This window comes from Mytilus galloprovincialis, chromosome 13 (genome assembly GCF_965363235.1).
Source record: "Mytilus galloprovincialis chromosome 13, xbMytGall1.hap1.1, whole genome shotgun sequence".
Taxonomy (NCBI): domain Eukaryota; kingdom Metazoa; phylum Mollusca; class Bivalvia; order Mytilida; family Mytilidae; genus Mytilus; species Mytilus galloprovincialis.
This window is the reverse complement of record NC_134850.1, coordinates 55,235,738-55,260,039: the sequence shown is the minus strand read 5'-3', so window position 1 is coordinate 55,260,039 and position 24,302 is coordinate 55,235,738. Positions and strand designations below refer to the sequence as shown.

At 32.0% G+C, this 24,302-nt stretch overlaps 3 protein-coding genes across 6 annotated transcripts in view; 2 read left to right on the top strand and 1 right to left on the bottom strand.

Annotated features, from left to right (window-relative positions):
• Positions 1 to 1,367: 1,367 nt before the first annotated feature.
• LOC143056594 (uncharacterized) lies at positions 1,368 to 4,301 on the top strand. Its single transcript, XM_076229694.1, has 3 exons — positions 1,368 to 1,494; positions 2,207 to 2,502; positions 3,389 to 4,301. Exons 1-3 carry the CDS (start codon positions 1,481 to 1,483, stop codon positions 4,039 to 4,041), a joined length of 963 nt encoding a protein of 320 aa, XP_076085809.1. The 5' UTR covers positions 1,368 to 1,480; the 3' UTR covers positions 4,042 to 4,301.
• Positions 4,302 to 7,249: 2,948 nt separating this feature from the next.
• LOC143056591 (uncharacterized) lies at positions 7,250 to 14,318 on the bottom strand. Of its 4 annotated transcripts, none has more exons than XM_076229691.1 (4): positions 14,259 to 14,318; positions 9,868 to 9,919; positions 8,910 to 9,205; positions 7,250 to 8,512 (listed from the first exon to the last, which is right to left on the bottom strand). In XM_076229691.1, the coding sequence occupies exons 2-4, from the start codon at positions 9,873 to 9,875 to the stop codon at positions 7,836 to 7,838; spliced, it is 981 nt and encodes a 326-aa protein (XP_076085806.1). In that variant the 5' UTR covers positions 9,876 to 9,919; positions 14,259 to 14,318; the 3' UTR covers positions 7,250 to 7,835. The 4 variants fall into 4 exon arrangements, with proteins under 4 accessions (XP_076085806.1, XP_076085804.1, XP_076085807.1 ...); XM_076229689.1 differs by having other exon boundaries at positions 9,868 to 9,946; positions 14,259 to 14,276; XM_076229692.1 differs by having other exon boundaries at positions 7,250 to 8,509; positions 9,868 to 9,946; positions 14,259 to 14,276.
• Positions 14,319 to 14,329: 11 nt separating this feature from the next.
• The window catches only part of LOC143056593 (uncharacterized), a 35,902-nt gene continuing 25,929 nt past the window's right edge, over positions 14,330 to 24,302 (top strand). The window contains exon 1 of the mRNA XM_076229693.1: positions 14,330 to 14,518. Coding sequence (XP_076085808.1) covers positions 14,484 to 14,518 — 35 coding nt within the window. The 5' untranslated portion in view covers positions 14,330 to 14,483. The remainder of the gene's footprint in view (positions 14,519 to 24,302) is intronic.

Here is a 24,302-nt window from a genome sequence, read left to right as displayed (position 1 = left end):
ATCCGGGTTATAAACTTAAACCGAGGGAAACACATTACCTATCAGAGAGAACCATAGGATCATCAGGAACACTTTAAAAACGTACGGTGACCTTTTGTTGTTAATTTCTGTGGCATTTTGGTCTCTCTTGGAGAGTTGTCTCATTGGCAATCATACCACATATATTTTTTTATATAGAAACAGAAAAAGCTTCGAATTTAAATAATAGAACAAAATGAAATCACAGACAGAATGAACAGAAACCATCTTTCAAAATTCCGTTGATCCTTTTTGTTCTTTGAGGTTTAGAACACCATAACGGTTTTAAAAATCAGACACTTATTTAAAAAAATGTGCAATATACGCGGATAATTACTGAATTTTTTAGATAATAAAACAAATCTGGGATTTTAACTTTCGATTTACAAATTTAATGAATTTATTTTAAAGTACTTTCTTACAGATAAATTGGTTTATTCTCAGAATGTAGAAAATGATATAACACTTAATAAAAGTTGAGCGTTCTATCTATTTATTATAATCTCCTTATTATCGTTTTCTCTCGAACATCTTAATGTATCAAGCTTTTGATTTAACAGAGAATGGAAAATATGTCAAATAGATCACAACCCGACCAAGGAGCAAACAATAGCCCGGTCAAGAGTCCACCAATGGTACTTCAACGCTGCGAGAAAATCCTCCATTCGAATGCGGGCCTTTACATATCTGTTCAGCGAAATGAAAACAACCAATGTTACCAGAAATACAATCTTTAACTTTATTCATTATTTAAATATGATATACAAAACATGATATTATATGAAATAGTTATCACTAGCTATTCTAGATGTGGCTGTTTTTCATGTACATTCTAAATGCTAAACGAATGCTTTCGTGAAAGTATTAATTCCTGGTTCTCTAACGTGTTAAGACCCCAGATTCTTCATTATCCCTTTGTACCACGTGTATCGCATGTATCGTTAACGAACAGATTTCAGTGGAGGAAATTTGGCCAATTACTTTATCCTGTGGTTTTATAGTGGGATATGAACTCTAACGATCGCTTAGGGTATAGAAATAGCATCAGGCCAGTAGCTAGGAATTCCCAGGGGGGGGGGGGGTTCGTCCGAACCCCCTCTGGCTACGGGTATGAATTCATGGTGTCAACAAGATCCTTGCTTAACTGGGTTGCCTGTTTGTCGGTATAAATACATCGCCATGCCCAGAGGTAAAGCAAGGACACTAACTCCGATGCTTCATAAAACCATAGCATCAATAGAAAACTTAAGGATCCCAAAGAGATTTTAATTGAAATTATGATACACGGTACTCGTGGACAATAACAAACCTTTTTTGGTGTTTGCACTATGTGATCTCGTGTTTTTCCTAGTATATATAGTATATAATTTCTATTTTTAGCATGATGATAAATATAGGTAGTGTGTTTACCTTGTTGTGAAATTATTATTTGTATTACGTACAGCAGGTGAAAGGAAGCCCAATGCAGTTCAACAGGTATGCTATTGTTTTTTAATTTATATTTTTAAATATTCAAATGAACACAAATAAAGACTAATAACTTCCAGGAATATCCATAAACGAGATAATACGGATATTAATTTCACTTTAAAATAATGTTTTTGACAGGATGTACTTCTCCCTGGACAAAACGATACCCAAAAGTCAAAAGGGGTTAATCTTTTGACAGAACTATTTGTAAGAGTCACCGATCTTCTCAATTTATAGGACAGACACTGTTTGATATCTGTTGGTATATACCAATGTGTAGATTTATAAACAAGGAAATGTAACTCTTGAACAAATTATCGTATTTTTAGCACAGTAAATAACTTCAGTAAACATGGTAAAATATCATATGAATCATAACTATAAGATTAAACTGTTTTGATATTATCTATTATTATAATATGCTAAAAGTTCCAGTACTTCGATGTTTAATTCAATTGAAACCCAATCCGTAACACACGAGTTATTAACAAAGAAAAGCATGGAGAAGTCAGAACCTACTCTTTAGTACAAGAAATTTCAGTTATGTGCTTTCTTGTCACTGACAATGTACCTATATATTGTATGAACGTAAAAATTATAGTATGTTATGTCATATAAATATTTTTAATTCTTAACTTGAACGATTCTAACATTAACTAACCATGCTAACATGGTTAAACCAAACTAACAGTTTTTGATACGTATTGTTTTTATTTAGAGACGCCGTTATTAAGAGTTTAGAGGATAATGGTTATGCCGTGATACCAAATGTATTAAGTTTACAAGAATGTGACACGTATATAAAAGAATATAAAGATTGGGCTAAGCAGGTAGAGGATACTGGTATTCCATTCACAAGCTTTGAATCACTCATTCAAGGATATCGTATTGGGCACTTTAATGCTAGCTGGAGGGTGCGGCTTAAGGCGAAGGAAGTGTTTTCTCAGATATGGAACACAGATAAGTTGTTGTCAAGTATAGATGCTGTGGCTCTGTCATATCCCCCCGAAGAAGGTATGTGACAAAAGTATAAGTTATGGTACGATTTTATTTTTCACCAGACTCGCACTTCGACAATGCATGTCTCTTCAGTTATGCTTCACATAATATCATATCGTTTGGATACAATTTTTCATTATAGTTGCTATCTAAAGTTGTCAATGTCTACGTTATTTGGTCCCTGGTTAAGGGTTGACTGTTTTTGTAAACATTCCAAATCTTCTTATTTTTATGTATGAAAATACCAAGCTACTGGTACACAAATTGAGCATATTGAATCATATTTAACCAAATATTGAAACTACAACTGCCTGTAAAGCATTGATCAATATACAGGTTACATAAAGTTATATTTTTTTTTATCAAAGGTTACTATGATAATAACTTGTTTTTTCCTCGGAGTCAAGTATTAATGTGATTTCACTCTTCAAATGATAAAAAAAAGTAAAAATGTAGTTAAACTGAAAATTGGTTATGTAAAGATATAATTGCAGCTGCCGAAAGTGGAATCAAATTTCATTTGAAGAAGGTTTGATTGATGAATGGAATGTTTGCGTTTCTGTGTTTGGTTTGTTGTTGTAAAGATGCCAAGTGACTTTTATTGTCACTTCATATAGAATATTTAGTGAGTGATCTGGTGTCTATTGTTTATCTTTTTCTTTATGGAAGTTTGATTAGGTACAGGGGAGCGGAAATATAAACAGTATGCACTTGTCCAAGGATTACAAGAAATGTTCTTGACTTATTTTTTGTTTTTGTCCTTATTATGACTGTGACTTTCCAGGACAAGAAGTTGGAACATAATTGACCTGCACGAGAAATGTGTGGACAAGTCGGTCGTGTTAATACTACATCCTATAGGTATTACAAAACTTAATATAAACCGACATTTATTTTTTAGGTAATAAGTTATATGCAAAACCAAATCAAGAATGGCTTCACATTGACCAAGGCGGGCACAGAATAGGTCTACACGCTTTTCAAGGAGCGGTTTATCTAGAAGAAGCTTGCGAAACTGATCACTGCTTTCGTGTATTAGCTAAATCACATAAAGAACATGAAATTTTTATGAAAAAGTTTCCTCATGTAGGTCCTGAAACTAAGGAAATCGAGTTTTACAAATTAGACGAAAAAGAAATAAAATGGTACATTGAGGAACGAGGATGTACATTAACAAAGTTTCCCGCGCCAAAAGGGGGAATGATCTTGTGGGATTCTCGGACAGTCCATGATAATTCCAAGCCAGAGTTTGGACGTCCGAACAATGACCGGTGGCGACATATCGTGTTTGTTTGTATGACCCCAGCTACATGGGCAACACCAGGAGATATAGCTAAGAAGCATGAATCTTATAAAAAATTATTAATGACATCACATTGGCCATCCGTTGGTGTAGGACTGTTCCCCGAATCACCATCACAGACGACTCCTACAATAACAGAGCTACCAGAAATAGCAAAAACAAAGGAGGCAAAATTGTTAATGGGAATGGAGTCATATGATTTTGAAGACGGCACCACAAATGGTCCACCAAATCCTGAAATGAAACTGTAAATTGATGTTATAAGGTTTTTTTTAAAGGAATATCGTAATGTGTTAATTCGGCTAGAATAACGGGGATGGAAAATCTATAGAGATTTAACGATATAATATTATAGAGATAGATAATTTGATTTCGTTGAAACGGCAAACATTACTCTGTGTTGAATGTTGAAGTCCCGTGTGCAGTTAATACACATATTGCTCATACAGTGTACAGGTTATTATTCTTCACAAACATTTGAAGTTCTTATCTCATAAAGTATTGAAACGTGTTTTGTGTACTGTTGTTCGTCTTTTGGTTGTTATTCGTTTATAATGCCTCTTCAGTACAGGAGGGAGCATTAAGTTTTAGCCATGTCCGTCCATACGTCCGTTCGTTTGTCCGTCCGTCAAAAAATTGGTTTTCTTTCTCTAACTTAAGTTTGCCTCAATATTATAAAAGTTTTATACAATGCTTATTACCCCAAAATACAGATCAAGTTAAAATTTTGGTGTCGTCACTATTACCATTCTAGAGTTATGTCCTTAAGAAATGGAAAAAATGCTGAATGTTTTGTTTACGTTTTCTAACTTAATAAGTTTGCCTCAACCAAATGTTATGACACTTATACACCATGCTTATTACCACAAAACACAGATCAAGTGTAAATTTTGATGCTGTCACTTTTACCATTCTAGAATTATGCCCTTTACAAATATAAACGATGCTGATATTTTGTTTCCGTTCTCTAACTTTAGTTTGCCTAAACTCAACGCATAGCATCTTTTACACTAATAATCTATCATGCGTTTTACTACAATTCACAAATCAAGTTTGAATTGTGGAAAACATAACTTTTACGGTTCTAGGCTCTTTTACATATAAAAAACTAGAGGCTCTGAAGAGCATGTGTCGCTCACCTTGGTCTATGTGCACATTAAACAAAGGACACAGATGGATTTATGAAAAAATGTGTTTTGGTGTTGGTGATTTGTTTGAAGATCTTAATTTACCGAACAATCTTGCTACTTACAATTATCTTTTATCTATAATGAACTTGGCCCAGAGGTGACAGTGGAAAAATATATGTAAAATTTTACAAAAATTTACAAAATTTATGAAAATTGTTAAAATTTAACTATAAAGGGCAATAACTCCTTAAGGGCTCCATTGACCACTTTGTTCATGTTGACTTATTTGTAGCTCTTTCTTTGCTGTATATCATTGCGGTTTACAGTTTATCTCTATCTATAATATTCAAGATAATAACCAAAAGCTGCAATTCTTTTTTAAAATTACAATTCAGCAACCCAACAAAAAGTTGCCCGATTAGTCTGAAAATTTCAGGGCAGATAGATCTTGACCTAATGAACAAATTTATCCACTGCAGATTTGCTCTAAATAGAATTTGGTTTCAAAGATATAAGCCAAAAACTGCATTTTACCCTATATACTATTTTAGCCATGTCGACGTTTACGGTTCATGGGAGGGGTCATCGGACACATTTTTTTTTTAGACTAGATACCCTAATGATAATTGTGGACAAGATTGGTTAAATTTTTCTTAGTAGTTTCAGAAGAAGATTTTAGTAAATTTAAAGATTACAAAAATTTACAAAAAATTGACTATAAAGGGCAATTACTCCTTTAGGAGTCAGTTGACCATTTTGGTCATGCTGATTTATTTGTAGATCTTACTTTGCTGAACCTTGCTGTTTACAGTTTATCTCTATCAATAATAATATTCAAGAAAATAACCAAAAACGGCAAAATTTCCTTAAAATTACTAATTTAGGGGGAGCAACCCAACAACGGTTACTCCGATTCATCTGAAAATATTAGGGCAGATAGATCTTAACCTGATAAACTATTTCACTCCTGTCAGATTTACTCTAAATGCTTTGGTTACAGAGATATAAGCCAAAATCTACATTTTACCCCTATGTTCTATTTTTAGCCATGGCGGCCATCTTGGTTGGTTGGCCAGGTCACCGGACACACTTTTTTTTAACTAGTAATGAGTGTGGCCAAGTTTGGTTTAATTTGGCCCAGTAGTTTCAGAGGAGAAGATTTTTGTAAAAGTTAACGACAACGGATGATGACGACGACGGACGACGGACGCCAAGTGATGAGAAAAGCTCACTTGGCCCTTCAGTCCAGGTGAGCTAAAAAGTGGCTGAATGTTTCGTTCCCGCTCTCTAACTTACCTTTTTTGTCAATCAAATGTTATGAAACTTATACATAATGCTTAATTATACCCCCGCTTTAAAAAAGGGGGGGTATACTGTTTTACCTCTGTCTGTCAGTCCGTCCGTCCATCAGTCCGTCAGTCAGTCCGTCAGTCAGTCCGTCCCATGAAACTTTCGTCACATTTTTCTCAGGAACTACACATCCACCCTTTCTGTAATTTGGTATCAACATTTATATATGTCAACCACACCGTGTGATGCGTTTTCAGATTCATCACTTGACAACTTCCTGTTTACCGAACACTTGTCTGATTTTACACATGATAGCCAAGTTGAAAATTTTCGTCACATTTTTCTCAGGAACTACAATACAAGGATTTCTGAAATTTGGTTTCAGGATTTATATAAGTCAGCTATACCGTGTGATGCGTTTTCAGATTCATCACTCGACAACTTCCTGTTTACCGAACACTTGTATGATTTTACACATGATAGCCAAGTTGAAAATTTTCGTCACATTTTTCTCAGGAACTACAATACAAGGATTTCTGAAATTTGGTTTCAGGATTTATATAAGTCAGCTATACCGTGTGATGCGTTTTCAGATTCATCACTCGACAACTTCCTGTTTACCGAACACTTGTATGATTCTACACATGATAACCAAGTTAAAAATTTTCGTCACATTTTTCTCAGGAACTACAATACAAGGATTTCTGAAATTTGGTTTCAGGATTTATATAAGTCAGCTATACCGTGTGATGCGTTTTCAGATTCATCACTCGACAACTTCCTGTTTACCGAACACTTGCATATTTTTACACTATTAATATTATCCACTTGCGGCGGGGGTATCATCAGTGAGCAGTAGCTCGCAGTTTCACTTGTTATTACCACAAAACTAAGTACGAATATGGGTAGAGTCATCTTTACCGTTCTTGAGTTATGTCCCTTTATAACGTTGTTTGTTAGCGGAAGCATCAATTGTGACCGAAACACACATTCCCATTTATTTATTGTTCTTATGTTAAAGATACAAACACAACGCAGATAAAGGAATACATTGTATTAATCTCAAACTCAATGCATACATTAAAAAGTACCAAGATAATGATTGTCAGCATAATATTCACAATTATATATATATATGTATCAATAATTTAATTTTTACATATCATTTTTAATAGATTTAAATTAATAAATGTATGTGCGGTGCATTAGAAATGAGCTTAAACGATTGCGCAATGTTTTTTTACAATAGTAAAATTAGGGCGGGGGCCTATATAAATTGTGTATGAATAAACTTTATTTTTGTTTCCTCTTGAAGGACTTTGATGCAGATGAAAAAACGTGATTTTAATAATGAATTGTGAGGTTGTAACATTAAAATACAGTACTCAAACAAGTTGTGTTTCATTGCATTTAGGTAGATAAGTATAACAATGAAGAGTTCATAAATGTGAACACATGGCTACAAAATAAGTGTATCATTTTAGCATATAAATATTTTATGCTTGTTTTAAACAAAATTCTTTAAACATGACATATTAATTTTATAAACAATATTCAGCTGTATATGACACAAAAAAATAGTATATGGTAGCCAAGCTGAAATGGCACAACATATAGTCCGTAGTCTATGGTATCCAAGTTGGAGCAGGTGGTCCATTTGGTTTACCGTCACCAAAATCATACTTTTCAACGCCCATCAATAATTTTACTTGCTTTGTTTTGGCTACCGGAGGGAGCTCTTCGATTGACTGTTCGTCAATAAAAGCACCATCACTTTTGCGTTTCTTTGGTTTATAATCCATAAAAGCTTTCTGTCCCTGAGATGACCAATGGGTGGTAAGTTGCATTTTTTTATAAACGCCTTGCTTGAATTCATGACAAGATTCGTCAGCCCAAAAGGCAGGCGTCATACTGACAAACACGACACATCTCCATTTATCTGCGTTTGGGCGTCCGACTTCCGGTGGATCTGTGTCATGTATTGTACGAGAATCCCAAAGAACCATGCCTCCTTTCGGAACAGGAACATACGTCAACGGACATCCTTGGTCTTCGTACCATTTGCGCTGAGTTTTGTTCAGTTTGAAAAATTCATAATCTCTTGTTTTGTCAGCAACTTTTGGGAACTTCTTGAAGAATTCCGAATGGTAAGCATGCGAGTTTTTCAAGACACGGAAACAGTAGTCTTTCTTCGTTGTCTCCTCTACATACACAGCTCCTTGGTAAGCATGGTTTCCCAGTCTTTTTACGCCCTGATCAAGATGTAACCAACACCCACCAGGTTCTCTGAACTGTCCATCTCCTATTGTTTAAAAAAATAAAAATACTTTTTTTTATCTTGTTATGTTAATATGAGCATGCATATTAAGTCAGTTTAACAGTTGCATACTTTTTGAGTGAAAAAAAGTTTACATTTTTTATTTGTATGTTCGTTAAAAATACAACAGAAGAGGGGTTAAATTCATTTGGTATGACAACATAGTTTTGCTTTAGAGGTTGTCATTAATGGTACCTTTTTACTTGTATCAAATATGAACTACCTTTCTGTAGAGTATGCTTACAAAATGTAAGTGCAATATCTAAGCTACTCAGTAGTTTCTCGGTTTCCCATACCAATTGACTGCCCCTATTACTATGTGTCTTGATACGGTCATAGGGGTGCGATTAATTGATTTTGATTTTTATCAAATCTTAATTACCTTTCTCAGCAGGTGGTGTGAGTGCAACGGCATCTACACTGGTCAGTAGTTTCTCCGTTCCCCATATCTTTTCAAATACAGGTTTGCTATGCAGGCGACATTTCCATGCTGCTTCAAAGTGCCCAATCCTATGTGTCTTTATAATAGACTTCCAAGTACGCATGCGTTGTCCATCATCTTTGACACTTGCATACCATTTTTGGAAGGTTTCCAAATATTCGTCACACTTGGCCTCCGGTACCACTTCTGTAACTACACAGAATCCATTTTCTTTTAGCTCCTTTTGAATAGCTTTGCTAAAACGTAAAAAATAGGATTTTAAAAATGGAATTGCCGGAAATATTTGTAGATTTGACTTTATTCTTGAGACTTTCTTGATTGTGTTTTTGCTGCATTGTCATTCGGCGTTTTCGGTTCGATATGTATTGAATTTGTTTGTATGTTGTTCGCTTAAGAACATACATTATTGTTATGACATAAAATGAAATTAAATGAGAGAAGAAAATTTAGTTCTAGGGAACAGGACTAATGGCCGATTGTATTTTTTTTTTCTTTTCAAAACTATATTAATACTGAATTTTGACAGTCAGTAGCTTTATATTGTGGTGCGCACCTCCCCTTTTTTGAAAATCGTGGATCCAACAATGTTAAATAATAAGTAATCGCAACATTAACCGAATTGTATTTAGAAAATGCTGGAATTACTGACCGTTGATATCAAAATCAACACTAAAAATATACTACTAAAGTTAAATAAAACCTACATGTCACTGTGTGACTGATAAATTAAATATTGCTGACAAATCAGATTCTTATTCTACATATATTTGGTTAAATAAAACCATCAAATACTTCATATATGTATTTGTCTGTCTCATTATAAAATAATATATAGAAGTAAAGAATGTTTAATTTACTTTTATTAATGGAACAGATACACTTTTTTAAATAATTTTACCTGTCCATTTTGGTACAGGCTAGAGAGGTCTGTTCTGTTCTATGCTTCCTCTCTGAATACAGTGGGATTTCCAGTGACACTAGAACAATAGAAAAGTCACTCTTCTTATGAAAGAGATAGAAAAGGTCTAAGAACAGGAGAGACAATTTACGCATAAAACCCGATATGCATAGGGATGAATATCTCTTAAAACACAAAACCATTATATAACTTTTATACAACCACTATAAATAAAGTATATGTTAAAGCTAAATGTGTTAATATATGATTTTTTAATTGCCAAACATGCTGTTAATTGAACAACCTATTGTTCAACATAGGGTGTGTAAAAAAACTGCCAGATTTGACTGCATATTTTTCTTTTTTTTTGAAAAAAAATATATATCAAACCTTAATAATGTAGCTTTCTGGGTATCCAATTTTTAACGTGTTCCGAAATGTAGTTTCGTCACAAGAATTTTTCAAAGTTGTGTCATTTTGTCTATAATTATGAATGTCGGTACATTCGTATGATCGAGCACACCGACAAGTATATCGTTGGGACAACTCGATATAATGTAATCAATATACGTGAAAGATTACCTAATGTGAAGTTTATCAAAATCATCATAACATAATTGATCAACACATTATGTTTGAACAACATGAGTCCTACAATATAAGATTTAAAGGTGCATATCATTTACATTCAACGTTTTTATTGGATTTTTTTTTACTACAATGTAACCTCGAGGTTCAACGTTGATAGTAAAAAAAAATCCCAGAAATTTTTTGAATGATATTGTAAATGATATGAACCTTCGAATTCTTATAACATCGGAATAGAAAATATGTGATCCGAATTAACCATGCACGTGTGCTACAGAAGATTATGAACTTTTATGAGGTTTTTCTTAAACAATATTATGATCCCAAATTTGATGAATTTTGTTGGCAATACTTTAATATACACACTACATATAGCAAAGTATATATTAAATCTCAATGTATTATAATTAGGAAAAATGTTTGACTCAGTAAAAAAAAATCTTCCCCCTCCCCCGTATTGCATGTAATGGTTTAAACCTAAAGGATTCGCACTAACTGCCTAAAAGGGGTCCGCTCCAGTCTTGAATCAGTGATTTTGTTTATCATAAACAAAATATTGTCTCACACTGAAAGGGTCAGTCGGGCAACATGCACAGCCCGGATTGTCAAAACAACTAAGATTTACAAAAACGATAACAAACAAAAACCATCAGTTGGACAATCTTACTGGAATCTGATTATCTCTACTGATAAATAATGCAACACTAATGACACATTTAAGTTTTGGAATGATTTTATTCACAAAGAATGTTTCTCGTTGGTATACATTTCTATGCTCTTGTCTTTTCAGAGTTTATATTGGAAATTAAAAATTGCTGTATGAAAGACACTACATGTAGCTCCACATTCCTATGCATATGATTTTATATGTACGAGAATCATTCCATAAAATATCCGTTTGATATCCTTTCAATGCATGACACTGTCTAGTGGTTTTTCTGCCACAATTACAAGGAAAACCTGGCTAAACTTGTGCTAAATCAAACACTTGAATCTTACATCGCTATTGATGTTAAGCAATTATTTAAAGGGCCATCCGGAACTGTTGGGTTTTATGACAGTCTTCCTTCCATACACACCATCGCTGCAAAATAATTTGAACATTCAATTAGATGATTATATAATATTATTTGGCAATCCAAAGAGAACCTGAAAACATCAGACCACAATAAACAGAGACCCCAAAAAAAGCCAATTTTACTTTACAATGAAATTGAAAAAGTAGTTAGTTACATGTCAAATCATCTTTTGGCTGTCGACAAAAAATAAATAAAATCTAAATTTCGTACGTAGCATTTTACCCCCCCCCCCCTTTTTTTAACTGAATTTGTTCAAGGTATGGTGGTTTTACCCCTTTTCAGATTTCAGTATGTCATGTTGTATATCTTTTATAAATTAGATGAATTTCTAGCAAGTTTCTACGATATTCTTTATCATTTGACAAAATACTATGCATCTGAATTAAATTGTTTACTATTTGAAAAAGCGCGCCTTCTTTTACTTTAATTTACTTCCCTTTATTTCACATAGCAACAAATATTAAAAACTGCCACATTTGACTGCATATCAATTTTTTTCCCCAAAAAAAATATATGTCAAGCAGCATAATTAACTTTACAAATTGGGAGAAAATCAAGATGTTCCGACTATAGGTTAGTATTAAAAAAAAATAATGAAAGGTTGGCATGATTCCATGTTTGAACCCTGACGACACTTAAAATCGAAAATTCACTTATTTACCTATCATATGAAGATACGATGATGTGATAAACTTATAGTGCCTAACAAGATTTTGTGAGGTAGACGAAATTGACTTTAAAACGATCGTATTGACTATTAATGTGCAGAAATAGGCAGATCGGACATATTTTGACTTTAGTTACTTACTTCTTAAGTTTGGGATTAATTGTAATTAACATATTCCAATGAGACTGAAAAATGCTTTTTTTTATTATGATAAATAATAATTTTACCTGCCGTAGTCGTGCGTAAAATATATTTCGGTATTTCTCTTACGAAAATGACTTGTTTAATGGAACAAAACGTATTATTTGTAAACTTTCTCTTTACTCTTCACAATAGGCTTTTAAAAAATAACCTTTCAACTGAATATTCCGAAAATTTTGTGAAAATCGAATAAGTGGCAATTCTTACCTTTCATACCTTAACTTTCATTGATAAAACATAATATTGACTCGTCCAGTGTCCAGTTTGAAGGTCATTTTAGTTACCGTACACATTCATGCACGTTCTAATTAATCAATAGTCATGTATGAAAAGCATAAACAAGTTTGAAGGTAAACTAATAACAACTTAATCCAATCAAATTGCCTACGATTCAATAACACTGACCAGTCCACATCATAAAAATGTATAGGGGTAACTTGGGTAGGGAGAAAATGTCAGATATATTAAGTTCATTATTTTGCAATAACGAGTAAAAATTTGTTAACCAATAGATTTGTTATAATTTCATAAACATGTCGTTATGTATTGGTATAGTTTTTGGATCTTTCATTAGCGTATTTAAGGCTGTAGAAAGTTTGGCCTTCAAAAGTCAACATAATCATTGACTTTATAAAGAAAATTCGCATTTTTAAAACATTGAATGTTTCACAAATAATACGCGACAACAAAGCAAAATCATTTCTTAAAACACTGCAAAAAAAATAATTCTGATTGATGCAGTGGTATTGTCATAAATTGCACTGGAGTGAACAGTGGTACATCAAACGTCGAATTCCCTCACACAATGTTATCACACACTATAACAATTAATAATTTACCTGGTGCATTATCATATTCACATTACGTTGACACGTCTCAGTTCGTCTGTGTTAGCTCATTTCAAGCTCGTAAACAATGTACACCATTTTCCGCTGTTCTTTACCGATTACCTCTAGTCAGAAGAGCCCACTGTTTACAGGGGCGATAATATTTTGTCACCGGTTCACGCACTGATTGAATATATACGAATTTGTTGTGAAACGTCTATAAATAGGTACGATATTATTACCTACGTAGATCAACGATTTTGGTATTGCACAACTATTTATTTCATGCTTATTTTAAAGTTTTCCTGCAATCTCTTTGAAAATATACAATGTATGCTTTTGACAATGTTTGAAAGATTGAATTAATAAGAGTATTCATATTTATATTGACTGAATACTCTTGGTAACGATTAGATGCAAAATAAACAATAGGATACCCAATATTAATATTCTACCCGTGTCACGTGACATTTAATGACGTGTGTTACAAATCTTCGATATTAAAAAAAAAGGATTGAAGCTTCATCATAAAATATTAGTTCTAAACGATTAAGTCATAAATAAAAATGACGATAAATCCAATATTTTTATCATTAAAATGAAATATTGTAATAGTACTTATCAGGAGAAATTGGTACTACTATCAGAGAAATATAATCTCTGCTTCTATTCAATTAACATATGTTTGAAAATGTGAAAAATATATGCTGTCATCTGCACTTTCCCTTATTTGAGACTTCTTGTGAAATGATACATGTATGGTACTAGTGTGCCTGTTGAAAGCCTCCTCAATGAGAGTTAAATTATGATTTTTTTTCTAAATAGTTCCGCTGTACACCCAACGATTTGTATAGACTACAGCAATACAAATCATCGTTACACTGTAGTCGAAAACGTAGTCTCGCAAATAAACTCAGAGTTAAGTGTGACAAATTAATGGTGTTTACAAATATTACACAAGATTGAAATGTCAGCCATAACGTTTATAAATAGAGCAATATTTTGAAAAGAAATATAGCCATACTTTACCGTATATATATGATCAGTGAGGTTTAATAGTCCTTATTTGGCATTTAAATTGTGTACATATGATTGATCCCATGATTACTATTTTTAGAAAAACTTGTTATATTTATGGATTATTGTATGTATTATGCATTGAATCAGGATATTAATGTCACAGGTACTATACCTTTTTTTTTTAAATAAAAGGTAATACTAAAAAGTATTCTAGTATTACAATCTTTGACTAAAATGGCGACCAGTGGAACATCGATACAGTTTGACAGGTAAAAATATTTCTTTGCGTTTTTCGTAATTAATTTGCCATATTTAACGATATAATTAGTTTTAAAATCATGTACACAAGAACATACACTAAATAGTCATACTTCATTTGATCTACTTTGGTCCGAGACCACAATTGTCGTCCCTTGATTTCTTTGTATCAGACCATACTGTCTGTAAGAAAAGTTAATTGCAAGAGTCTTTCTGTGCTCAGATTTGTTGTATCATGTCACATGAGTATAGAAATGATAAAAAAGACACAATTTTTTATTTCTTATAGCCTCAATATGCATTTTTTAATGTAAATATGTGGCACGGCCTAAATTGACCCTTATTTTTTTCCAGTCTTACTTGGCTTAAGACCCTTTTAAACTAATATGATGTGTTATTTGTGACTTTTCTTTCCATTTAAAGTACATTCAATACATATGTAAGGATTATTTATAACCAAAAAGCTTCACAAATTTAAAATTGCTGGAAAAAATTACATCTTCATGTAAGGCCCCCTTTCATTGAAAAACCTCAATTTTTAGGCCCAGGCTGATATAAATTTGACTTTTGAATAATTATGCTAAGTCTGATAAATCAAATGAGTACTCTATTGCTTTAAGTACATAATAAATGATATATTAGAGCATTTAAAAAGTATTTTTTGGCAATATTTTAATTTTCAAAGCCCAAAATGTTGATAGTTGAAATTATTCAATTTTAACGTCAAAATTTAACACGCAAAGATGAGTATAGAATTTAACATATTGTCTATAATATATATCCTATTGTTATGAAACTTTGCAAGCAGTGTTATAATTTATTAAGCTTTGGTCATACCAAGTTTTTTTAAGATTTGTCAACTCTTTCTATCCTATTAGGTCCGAGACCACAATTGTCGTCCCTTGATTTTCGTTGTTCACGAATATAGTCCCTATTGTTAACAGTGGGTTACTTGCCAATAATTTTTAAACCCCTTCCAAATTTATTTCTCCATGTTTAATGCCTCAAATTGTAAGTAGTGGGGTGAAATTACACTGTAAAAAAATTTGGGTCCAGAATTTTACAGGAAAGTAGTGATTTGGTCCAGCTGAAAAAGGTTAAAAATTAGCACTTCGGAAGCTGTCAAAAGATTTCAAGACACCCTAAACACAAAATTGTCCATATTTTGAGTTAGAGGCGATGAAGTTTTCTATAATTTTGATATAACTTGTCCCAAAAGTAGTACAACACACTGTAAAAATTTCATTGAGAAAGCGCAGGTGGGATTTTTTTAATTTTCATTTATGTTCTAAAAGAAATGCACTACGAATTAATTGTGTTCTCGGACCTAAGAGGTGAAGTCTGTAAATATAGAATCTGTACTTTGGCAACTTCCCTAAATGATTTGGTGGTGTCAATTTGTCAAATAGCATGAAACTAAAGGATTTAAACTTTTATTTTATAGAATTTCTTCAAAAATGACAAATTTTAGCATTTTATGGTCAAAATAGGCATTTTAAGGCTTTTTCAATATTGATGCAAACATGGCATCCTGACTTTCTATCTGAAAGGTTTTCATGTGTCAATACTTGTGTTTCTATGCCTTTATCTAGTTCTTTTACTTGTTTATGAACTCAGAATCTACAGAAAAGAAGATTATCTCAGACAATATGTACAAAATGTGTTGTATAAATGACCCTTGTCTAACGCCCTGTTTGGATGAAGTCAAAAGTGGGGTTCTTGGTACATAAAATTTGAAGTCCACAATCAAGAGCTCACTAAATTTGTATCAAAAGCACTTTACAATGTCTATTGTACCTGTTCCATCTCACATAATATCTTTCTTTTCTTCTGTAGGATAGCAAGTGGTTTAAATATAAGCCTGTTGAGACTAAAATTGCATTCAAGTTTTTCATTAAAAAGGCAAAATTCTTTGTATCAGACCATACTGTCTGTAAGAAAAGTTAATTGCAAGAGTCTTTCTGTGCTCAGATTTGTTGTATCATGTCACATGAGTATAGAAATGATAAAAAAGACACAATTTTTTATTTCTTATAGCCTCAATATGCATTTTTTAATGTAAATATGTGGCACGGCCTAAATTGACCCTTATTTTTTTCCAGTCTTACTTGGCTTAAGACCCTTTTAAACTAATATGATGTGTTATTTGTGACTTTTCTTTCCATTTAAAGTACATTCAATACATATGTAAGGATTATTTATAACCAAAAAGCTTCACAAATTTAAAATTGCTGGAAAAAATTACATCTTCATGTAAGGCCCCCTTTCATTGAAAAACCTCAATTTTTAGGCCCAGGCTGATATAAATTTGACTTTTGAATAATTATGCTAAGTCTGATAAATCAAATGAGTACTCTATTGCTTTAAGTACATAATAAATGATATATTAGAGCATTTAAAAAGTATTTTTTGGCAATATTTTAATTTTCAAAGCCCAAAATGTTGATAGTTGAAATTATTCAATTTTAACGTCAAAATTTAACACGCAAAGATGAGTATAGAATTTAACATATTGTCTATAATATATATCCTATTGTTATGAAACTTTGCAAGCAGTGTTATAATTTATTAAGCTTTGGTCATACCAAGTTTTTTTAAGATTTGTCAACTCTTTCTATCCTATTAGGTCCGAGACCACAATTGTCGTCCCTTGATTTTCGTTGTTCACGAATATAGTCCCTATTGTTAACAGTGGGTTACTTGCCAATAATTTTTAAACCCCTTCCAAATTTATTTCTCCATGTTTAATGCCTCAAATTGTAAGTAGTGGGGTGAAATTACACTGTAAAAAAATTTGGGTCCAGAATTTTACAGGAAAGTAGTGATTTGGTCCAGCTGAAAAAGGTTAAAAATTAGCACTTCGGAAGCTGTCAAAAGATTTCAAGACACCCTAAACACAAAATTGTCCATATTTTGAGTTAGAGGCGATGAAGTTTTCTATAATTTTGATATAACTTGTCCCAAAAGTAGTACAACACACTGTAAAAATTTCATTGAGAAAGCGCAGGTGGGATTTTTTTAATTTTCATTTATGTTCTAAAAGAAATGCACTACGAATTAATTGTGTTCTCGGACCTAAGAGGTGAAGTCTGTAAATATAGAATCTGTACTTTGGCAACTTCCCTAAATGATTTGGTGGTGTCAATTTGTCAAATAGCATGAAACTAAAGGATTTAAACTTTTATTTTATAGAATTTCTTCAAAAATGACAAATTTTAGCATTTTATGGTCAAAATAGGCATTTTAAGGCTTTTTCAATATTGATGCAAACATGGCATCCTGACTTTCTATCTGAAAGGTTTTCATGTGTCAATACTTGTGTTTCTATGCCTTTATCTAGTTCTTTTACTTGTTTATGAACTCAGAATCTACAGAAAAGAAGATTATCTCAGACAATATGTACAAAATGTGTTGTATAAATGACCCTTGTCTAACGCCCTGTTTGGATGAAGTCAAAAGTGGGGTTCTTGGTACATAAAATTTGAAGTCCACAATCAAGAGCTCACTAAATTTGTATCAAAAGCACTTTACAATGTCTATTGTACCTGTTCCATCTCACATAATATCTTTCTTTTCTTCTGTAGGATAGCAAGTGGTTTAAATATAAGCCTGTTGAGACTAAAATTGCATTCAAGTTTTTCATTAAAAAGGCAAAATTCTTTGTATCAGACCATACTGTCTGTAAGAAAAGTTAATTGCAAGAGTCTTTCTGTGCTCAGATTTGTTGTATCATGTCACATGAGTATAGAAATGATAAAAAAGACACAATTTTTTATTTCTTATAGCCTCAATATGCATTTTTTAATGTAAATATGTGGCACGGCCTAAATTGACCCTTATTTTTTTCCAGTCTTACTTGGCTTAAGACCCTTTTAAACTAATATGATGTGTTATTTGTGACTTTTCTTTCCATTTAAAGTACATTCAATACATATGTAAGGATTATTTATAACCAAAAAGCTTCACAAATTTAAAATTGCTGGAAAAAATTACATCTTCATGTAAGGCCCCCTTTCATTGAAAAACCTCAATTTTTAGGCCCAGGCTGATATAAATTTGACTTTTGAATAATTATGCTAAGTCTGATAAATCAAATGAGTACTCTATTGCTTTAAGTACATAATAAATGATATATTAGAGCATTTAAAAAGTATTTTTTGGCAATATTTTAATTTTCAAAGCCCAAAATGTTGATAGTTGAAATTATTCAATTTTAACGTCAAAATTTAACACGCAAAGATGAGTATAGAATTTAACATATTGTCTATAATATATATCCTATTGTTATGAAACTTTGCAAGCAGTGTTATAATTTATTAAGCTTTGGTCATACCAAGTTTTTTTAAGATTTGTCAACTGTTTCTATCCTATTAGGTCCGAGACCACAATTGTCGTCCCTTGATTTTCGTTGTTCACGAATATAGTCCCTATTGTTAACAGTGGGTTACTTGCCAATAATTTTTAAACCCCTTCCAAATTTATTTCTCCATGTTTAATGCCTCAAATTGTAAGTAGTGGGGTGAAATTACACTGTAAAAAAATTTGGGTCCAGAATTTTACAGGAAAGTAGTGATTTGGTCCAGCTGAAAAAGGTTAAAAATTAGCACTTCGGAAGCTGTCAAAAGATTTCAAGACACCCTAAACACAAAATTGTCCATATTTTGAGTTAGAGGCGATGAAGTTTTCTATAATTTTGATATAACTTGTCCCAAAAGTAGTACAACACACTGTAAAAATTTCATTGAGAAAGCGCAGGTGGGATTTTTTTAATTTTCATTTATGTTCTAAAAGAAATGCACTACGAATTAATTGTGTTCTCGGACCTAAGAGGTGAAGTCTGTAAATATAGAATCTGTACTTTGGCAACTTCCCTAAATGATTTGGTGGTGTCAATTTGTCAAATAGCATGAAACTAAAGGATTTAAACTTTTATTTTATAGAATTTCTTCAAAAATGACAAATTTTAGCATTTTATGGTCAAAATAGGCATTTTAAGGCTTTTTCAATATTGATGCAAACATGGCATCCTGACTTTCTATCTGAAAGGTTTTCATGTGTCAATACTTGTGTTTCTATGCCTTTATCTAGTTCTTTTACTTGTTTATGAACTCAGAATCTACAGAAAAGAAGATTATCTCAGACAATATGTACAAAATGTGTTGTATAAATGACCCTTGTCTAACGCCCTGTTTGGATGAAGTCAAAAGTGGGGTTCTTGGTACATAAAATTTGAAGTCCACAATCAAGAGCTCACTAAATTTGTATCAAAAGCACTTTACAATGTCTATTGTACCTGTTCCATCTCACATAATATCTTTCTTTTCTTCTGTAGGATAGCAAGTGGTTTAAATATAAGCCTGTTGAGACTAAAATTGCATTCAAGTTTTTCATTAAAAAGGCAAAATTCTTTGTATCAGACCATACTGTCTGTAAGAAAAGTTAATTGCAAGAGTCTTTCTGTGCTCAGATTTGTTGTATCATGTCACATGAGTATAGAAATGATAAAAAAGACACAATTTTTTATTTCTTATAGCCTCAATATGCATTTTTTAATGTAAATATGTGGCACGGCCTAAATTGACCCTTATTTTTTTCCAGTCTTACTTGGCTTAAGACCCTTTTAAACTAATATGATGTGTTATTTGTGACTTTTCTTTCCATTTAAAGTACATTCAATACATATGTAAGGATTATTTATAACCAAAAAGCTTCACAAATTTAAAATTGCTGGAAAAAATTACATCTTCATGTAAGGCCCCCTTTCATTGAAAAACCTCAATTTTTAGGCCCAGGCTGATATAAATTTGACTTTTGAATAATTATGCTAAGTCTGATAAATCAAATGAGTACTCTATTGCTTTAAGTACATAATAAATGATATATTAGAGCATTTAAAAAGTATTTTTTGGCAATATTTTAATTTTCAAAGCCCAAAATGTTGATAGTTGAAATTATTCAATTTTAACGTCAAAATTTAACACGCAAAGATGAGTATAGAATTTAACATATTGTCTATAATATATATCCTATTGTTATGAAACTTTGCAAGCAGTGTTATAATTTATTAAGCTTTGGTCATACCAAGTTTTTTTAAGATTTGTCAACTCTTTCTATCCTATTAGGTCCGAGACCACAATTGTCGTCCCTTGATTTTCGTTGTTCACGAATATAGTCCCTATTGTTAACAGTGGGTTACTTGCCAATAATTTTTAAACCCCTTCCAAATTTATTTCTCCATGTTTAATGCCTCAAATTGTAAGTAGTGGGGTGAAATTACACTGTAAAAAAATTTGGGTCCAGAATTTTACAGGAAAGTAGTGATTTGGTCCAGCTGAAAAAGGTTAAAAATTAGCACTTCGGAAGCTGTCAAAAGATTTCAAGACACCCTAAACACAAAATTGTCCATATTTTGAGTTAGAGGCGATGAAGTTTTCTATAATTTTGATATAACTTGTCCCAAAAGTAGTACAACACACTGTAAAAATTTCATTGAGAAAGCGCAGGTGGGATTTTTTTAATTTTCATTTATGTTCTAAAAGAAATGCACTACGAATTAATTGTGTTCTCGGACCTAAGAGGTGAAGTCTGTAAATATAGAATCTGTACTTTGGCAACTTCCCTAAATGATTTGGTGGTGTCAATTTGTCAAATAGCATGAAACTAAAGGATTTAAACTTTTATTTTATAGAATTTCTTCAAAAATGACAAATTTTAGCATTTTATGGTCAAAATAGGCATTTTAAGGCTTTTTCAATATTGATGCAAACATGGCATCCTGACTTTCTATCTGAAAGGTTTTCATGTGTCAATACTTGTGTTTCTATGCCTTTATCTAGTTCTTTTACTTGTTTATGAACTCAGAATCTACAGAAAAGAAGATTATCTCAGACAATATGTACAAAATGTGTTGTATAAATGACCCTTGTCTAACGCCCTGTTTGGATGAAGTCAAAAGTGGGGTTCTTGGTACATAAAATTTGAAGTCCACAATCAAGAGCTCACTAAATTTGTATCAAAAGCACTTTACAATGTCTATTGTACCTGTTCCATCTCACATAATATCTTTCTTTTCTTCTGTAGGATAGCAAGTGGTTTAAATATAAGCCTGTTGAGACTAAAATTGCATTCAAGTTTTTCATTAAAAAGGCAAAATTCTTTGTATCAGACCATACTGTCTGTAAGAAAAGTTAATTGCAAGAGTCTTTCTGTGCTCAGATTTGTTGTATCATGTCACATGAGTATAGAAATGATAAAAAAGACACAATTTTTTATTTCTTATAGCCTCAATATGCATTTTTTAATGTAAATATGTGGCACGGCCTAAATTGACCCTTATTTTTTTCCAGTCTTACTTGGCTTAAGACCCTTTTAAACTAATATGATGTGTTATTTGTGACTTTTCTTTCCATTTAAAGTACATTCAATACATATGTAAGGATTATTTATAACCAAAAAGCTTCACAAATTTAAAATTGCTGGAAAAAATTACATCTTCATGTAAGGCCCCCTTTCATTGAAAAACCTCAATTTTTAGGCCCAGGCTGATATAAATTTGACTTTTGAATAATTATGCTAAGTCTGATAAATCAAATGAGTACTCTATTGCTTTAAGTACATAATAAATGATATATTAGAGCATTTAAAAAGTATTTTTTGGCAATATTTTAATTTTCAAAGCCCAAAATGTTGATAGTTGAAATTATTCAATTTTAACGTCAAAATTTAACACGCAAAGATGAGTATAGAATTTAACATATTGTCTATAATATATATCCTATTGTTATGAAACTTTGCAAGCAGTGTTATAATTTATTAAGCTTTGGTCATACCAAGTTTTTTTAAGATTTGTCAACTGTTTCTATCCTATTAGGTCCGAGACCACAATTGTCGTCCCTTGATTTTCGTTGTTCACGAATATAGTCCCTATTGTTAACAGTGGGTTACTTGCCAATAATTTTTAAACCCCTTCCAAATTTATTTCTCCATGTTTAATGCCTCAAATTGTAAGTAGTGGGGTGAAATTACACTGTAAAAAAATTTGGGTCCAGAATTTTACAGGAAAGTAGTGATTTGGTCCAGCTGAAAAAGGTTAAAAATTAGCACTTCGGAAGCTGTCAAAAGATTTCAAGACACCCTAAACACAAAATTGTCCATATTTTGAGTTAGAGGCGATGAAGTTTTCTATAATTTTGATATAACTTGTCCCAAAAGTAGTACAACACACTGTAAAAATTTCATTGAGAAAGCGCAGGTGGGATTTTTTTAATTTTCATTTATGTTCTAAAAGAAATGCACTACGAATTAATTGTGTTCTCGGACCTAAGAGGTGAAGTCTGTAAATATAGAATCTGTACTTTGGCAACTTCCCTAAATGATTTGGTGGTGTCAATTTGTCAAATAGCATGAAACTAAAGGATTTAAACTTTTATTTTATAGAATTTCTTCAAAAATGACAAATTTTAGCATTTTATGGTCAAAATAGGCATTTTAAGGCTTTTTCAATATTGATGCAAACATGGCATCCTGACTTTCTATCTGAAAGGTTTTCATGTGTCAATACTTGTGTTTCTATGCCTTTATCTAGTTCTTTTACTTGTTTATGAACTCAGAATCTACAGAAAAGAAGATTATCTCAGACAATATGTACAAAATGTGTTGTATAAATGACCCTTGTCTAACGCCCTGTTTGGATGAAGTCAAAAGTGGGGTTCTTGGTACATAAAATTTGAAGTCCACAATCAAGAGCTCACTAAATTTGTATCAAAAGCACTTTACAATGTCTATTGTACCTGTTCCATCTCACATAATATCTTTCTTTTCTTCTGTAGGATAGCAAGTGGTTTAAATATAAGCCTGTTGAGACTAAAATTGCATTCAAGTTTTTCATTAAAAAGGCAAAATTCTTTGTATCAGACCATACTGTCTGTAAGAAAAGTTAATTGCAAGAGTCTTTCTGTGCTCAGATTTGTTGTATCATGTCACATGAGTATAGAAATGATAAAAAAGACACAATTTTTTATTTCTTATAGCCTCAATATGCATTTTTTAATGTAAATATGTGGCACGGCCTAAATTGACCCTTATTTTTTTCCAGTCTTACTTGGCTTAAGACCCTTTTAAACTAATATGATGTGTTATTTGTGACTTTTCTTTCCATTTAAAGTACATTCAATACATATGTAAGGATTATTTATAACCAAAAAGCTTCACAAATTTAAAATTGCTGGAAAAAATTACATCTTCATGTAAGGCCCCCTTTCATTGAAAAACCTCAATTTTTAGGCCCAGGCTGATATAAATTTGACTTTTGAATAATTATGCTAAGTCTGATAAATCAAATGAGTACTCTATTGCTTTAAGTACATAATAAATGATATATTAGAGCATTTAAAAAGTATTTTTTGGCAATATTTTAATTTTCAAAGCCCAAAATGTTGATAGTTGAAATTATTCAATTTTAACGTCAAAATTTAACACGCAAAGATGAGTATAGAATTTAACATATTGTCTATAATATATATCCTATTGTTATGAAACTTTGCAAGCAGTGTTATAATTTATTAAGCTTTGGTCATACCAAGTTTTTTTAAGATTTGTCAACTCTTTCTATCCTATTAGGTCCGAGACCACAATTGTCGTCCCTTGATTTTCGTTGTTCACGAATATAGTCCCTATTGTTAACAGTGGGTTACTTGCCAATAATTTTTAAACCCCTTCCAAATTTATTTCTCCATGTTTAATGCCTCAAATTGTAAGTAGTGGGGTGAAATTACACTGTAAAAAAATTTGGGTCCA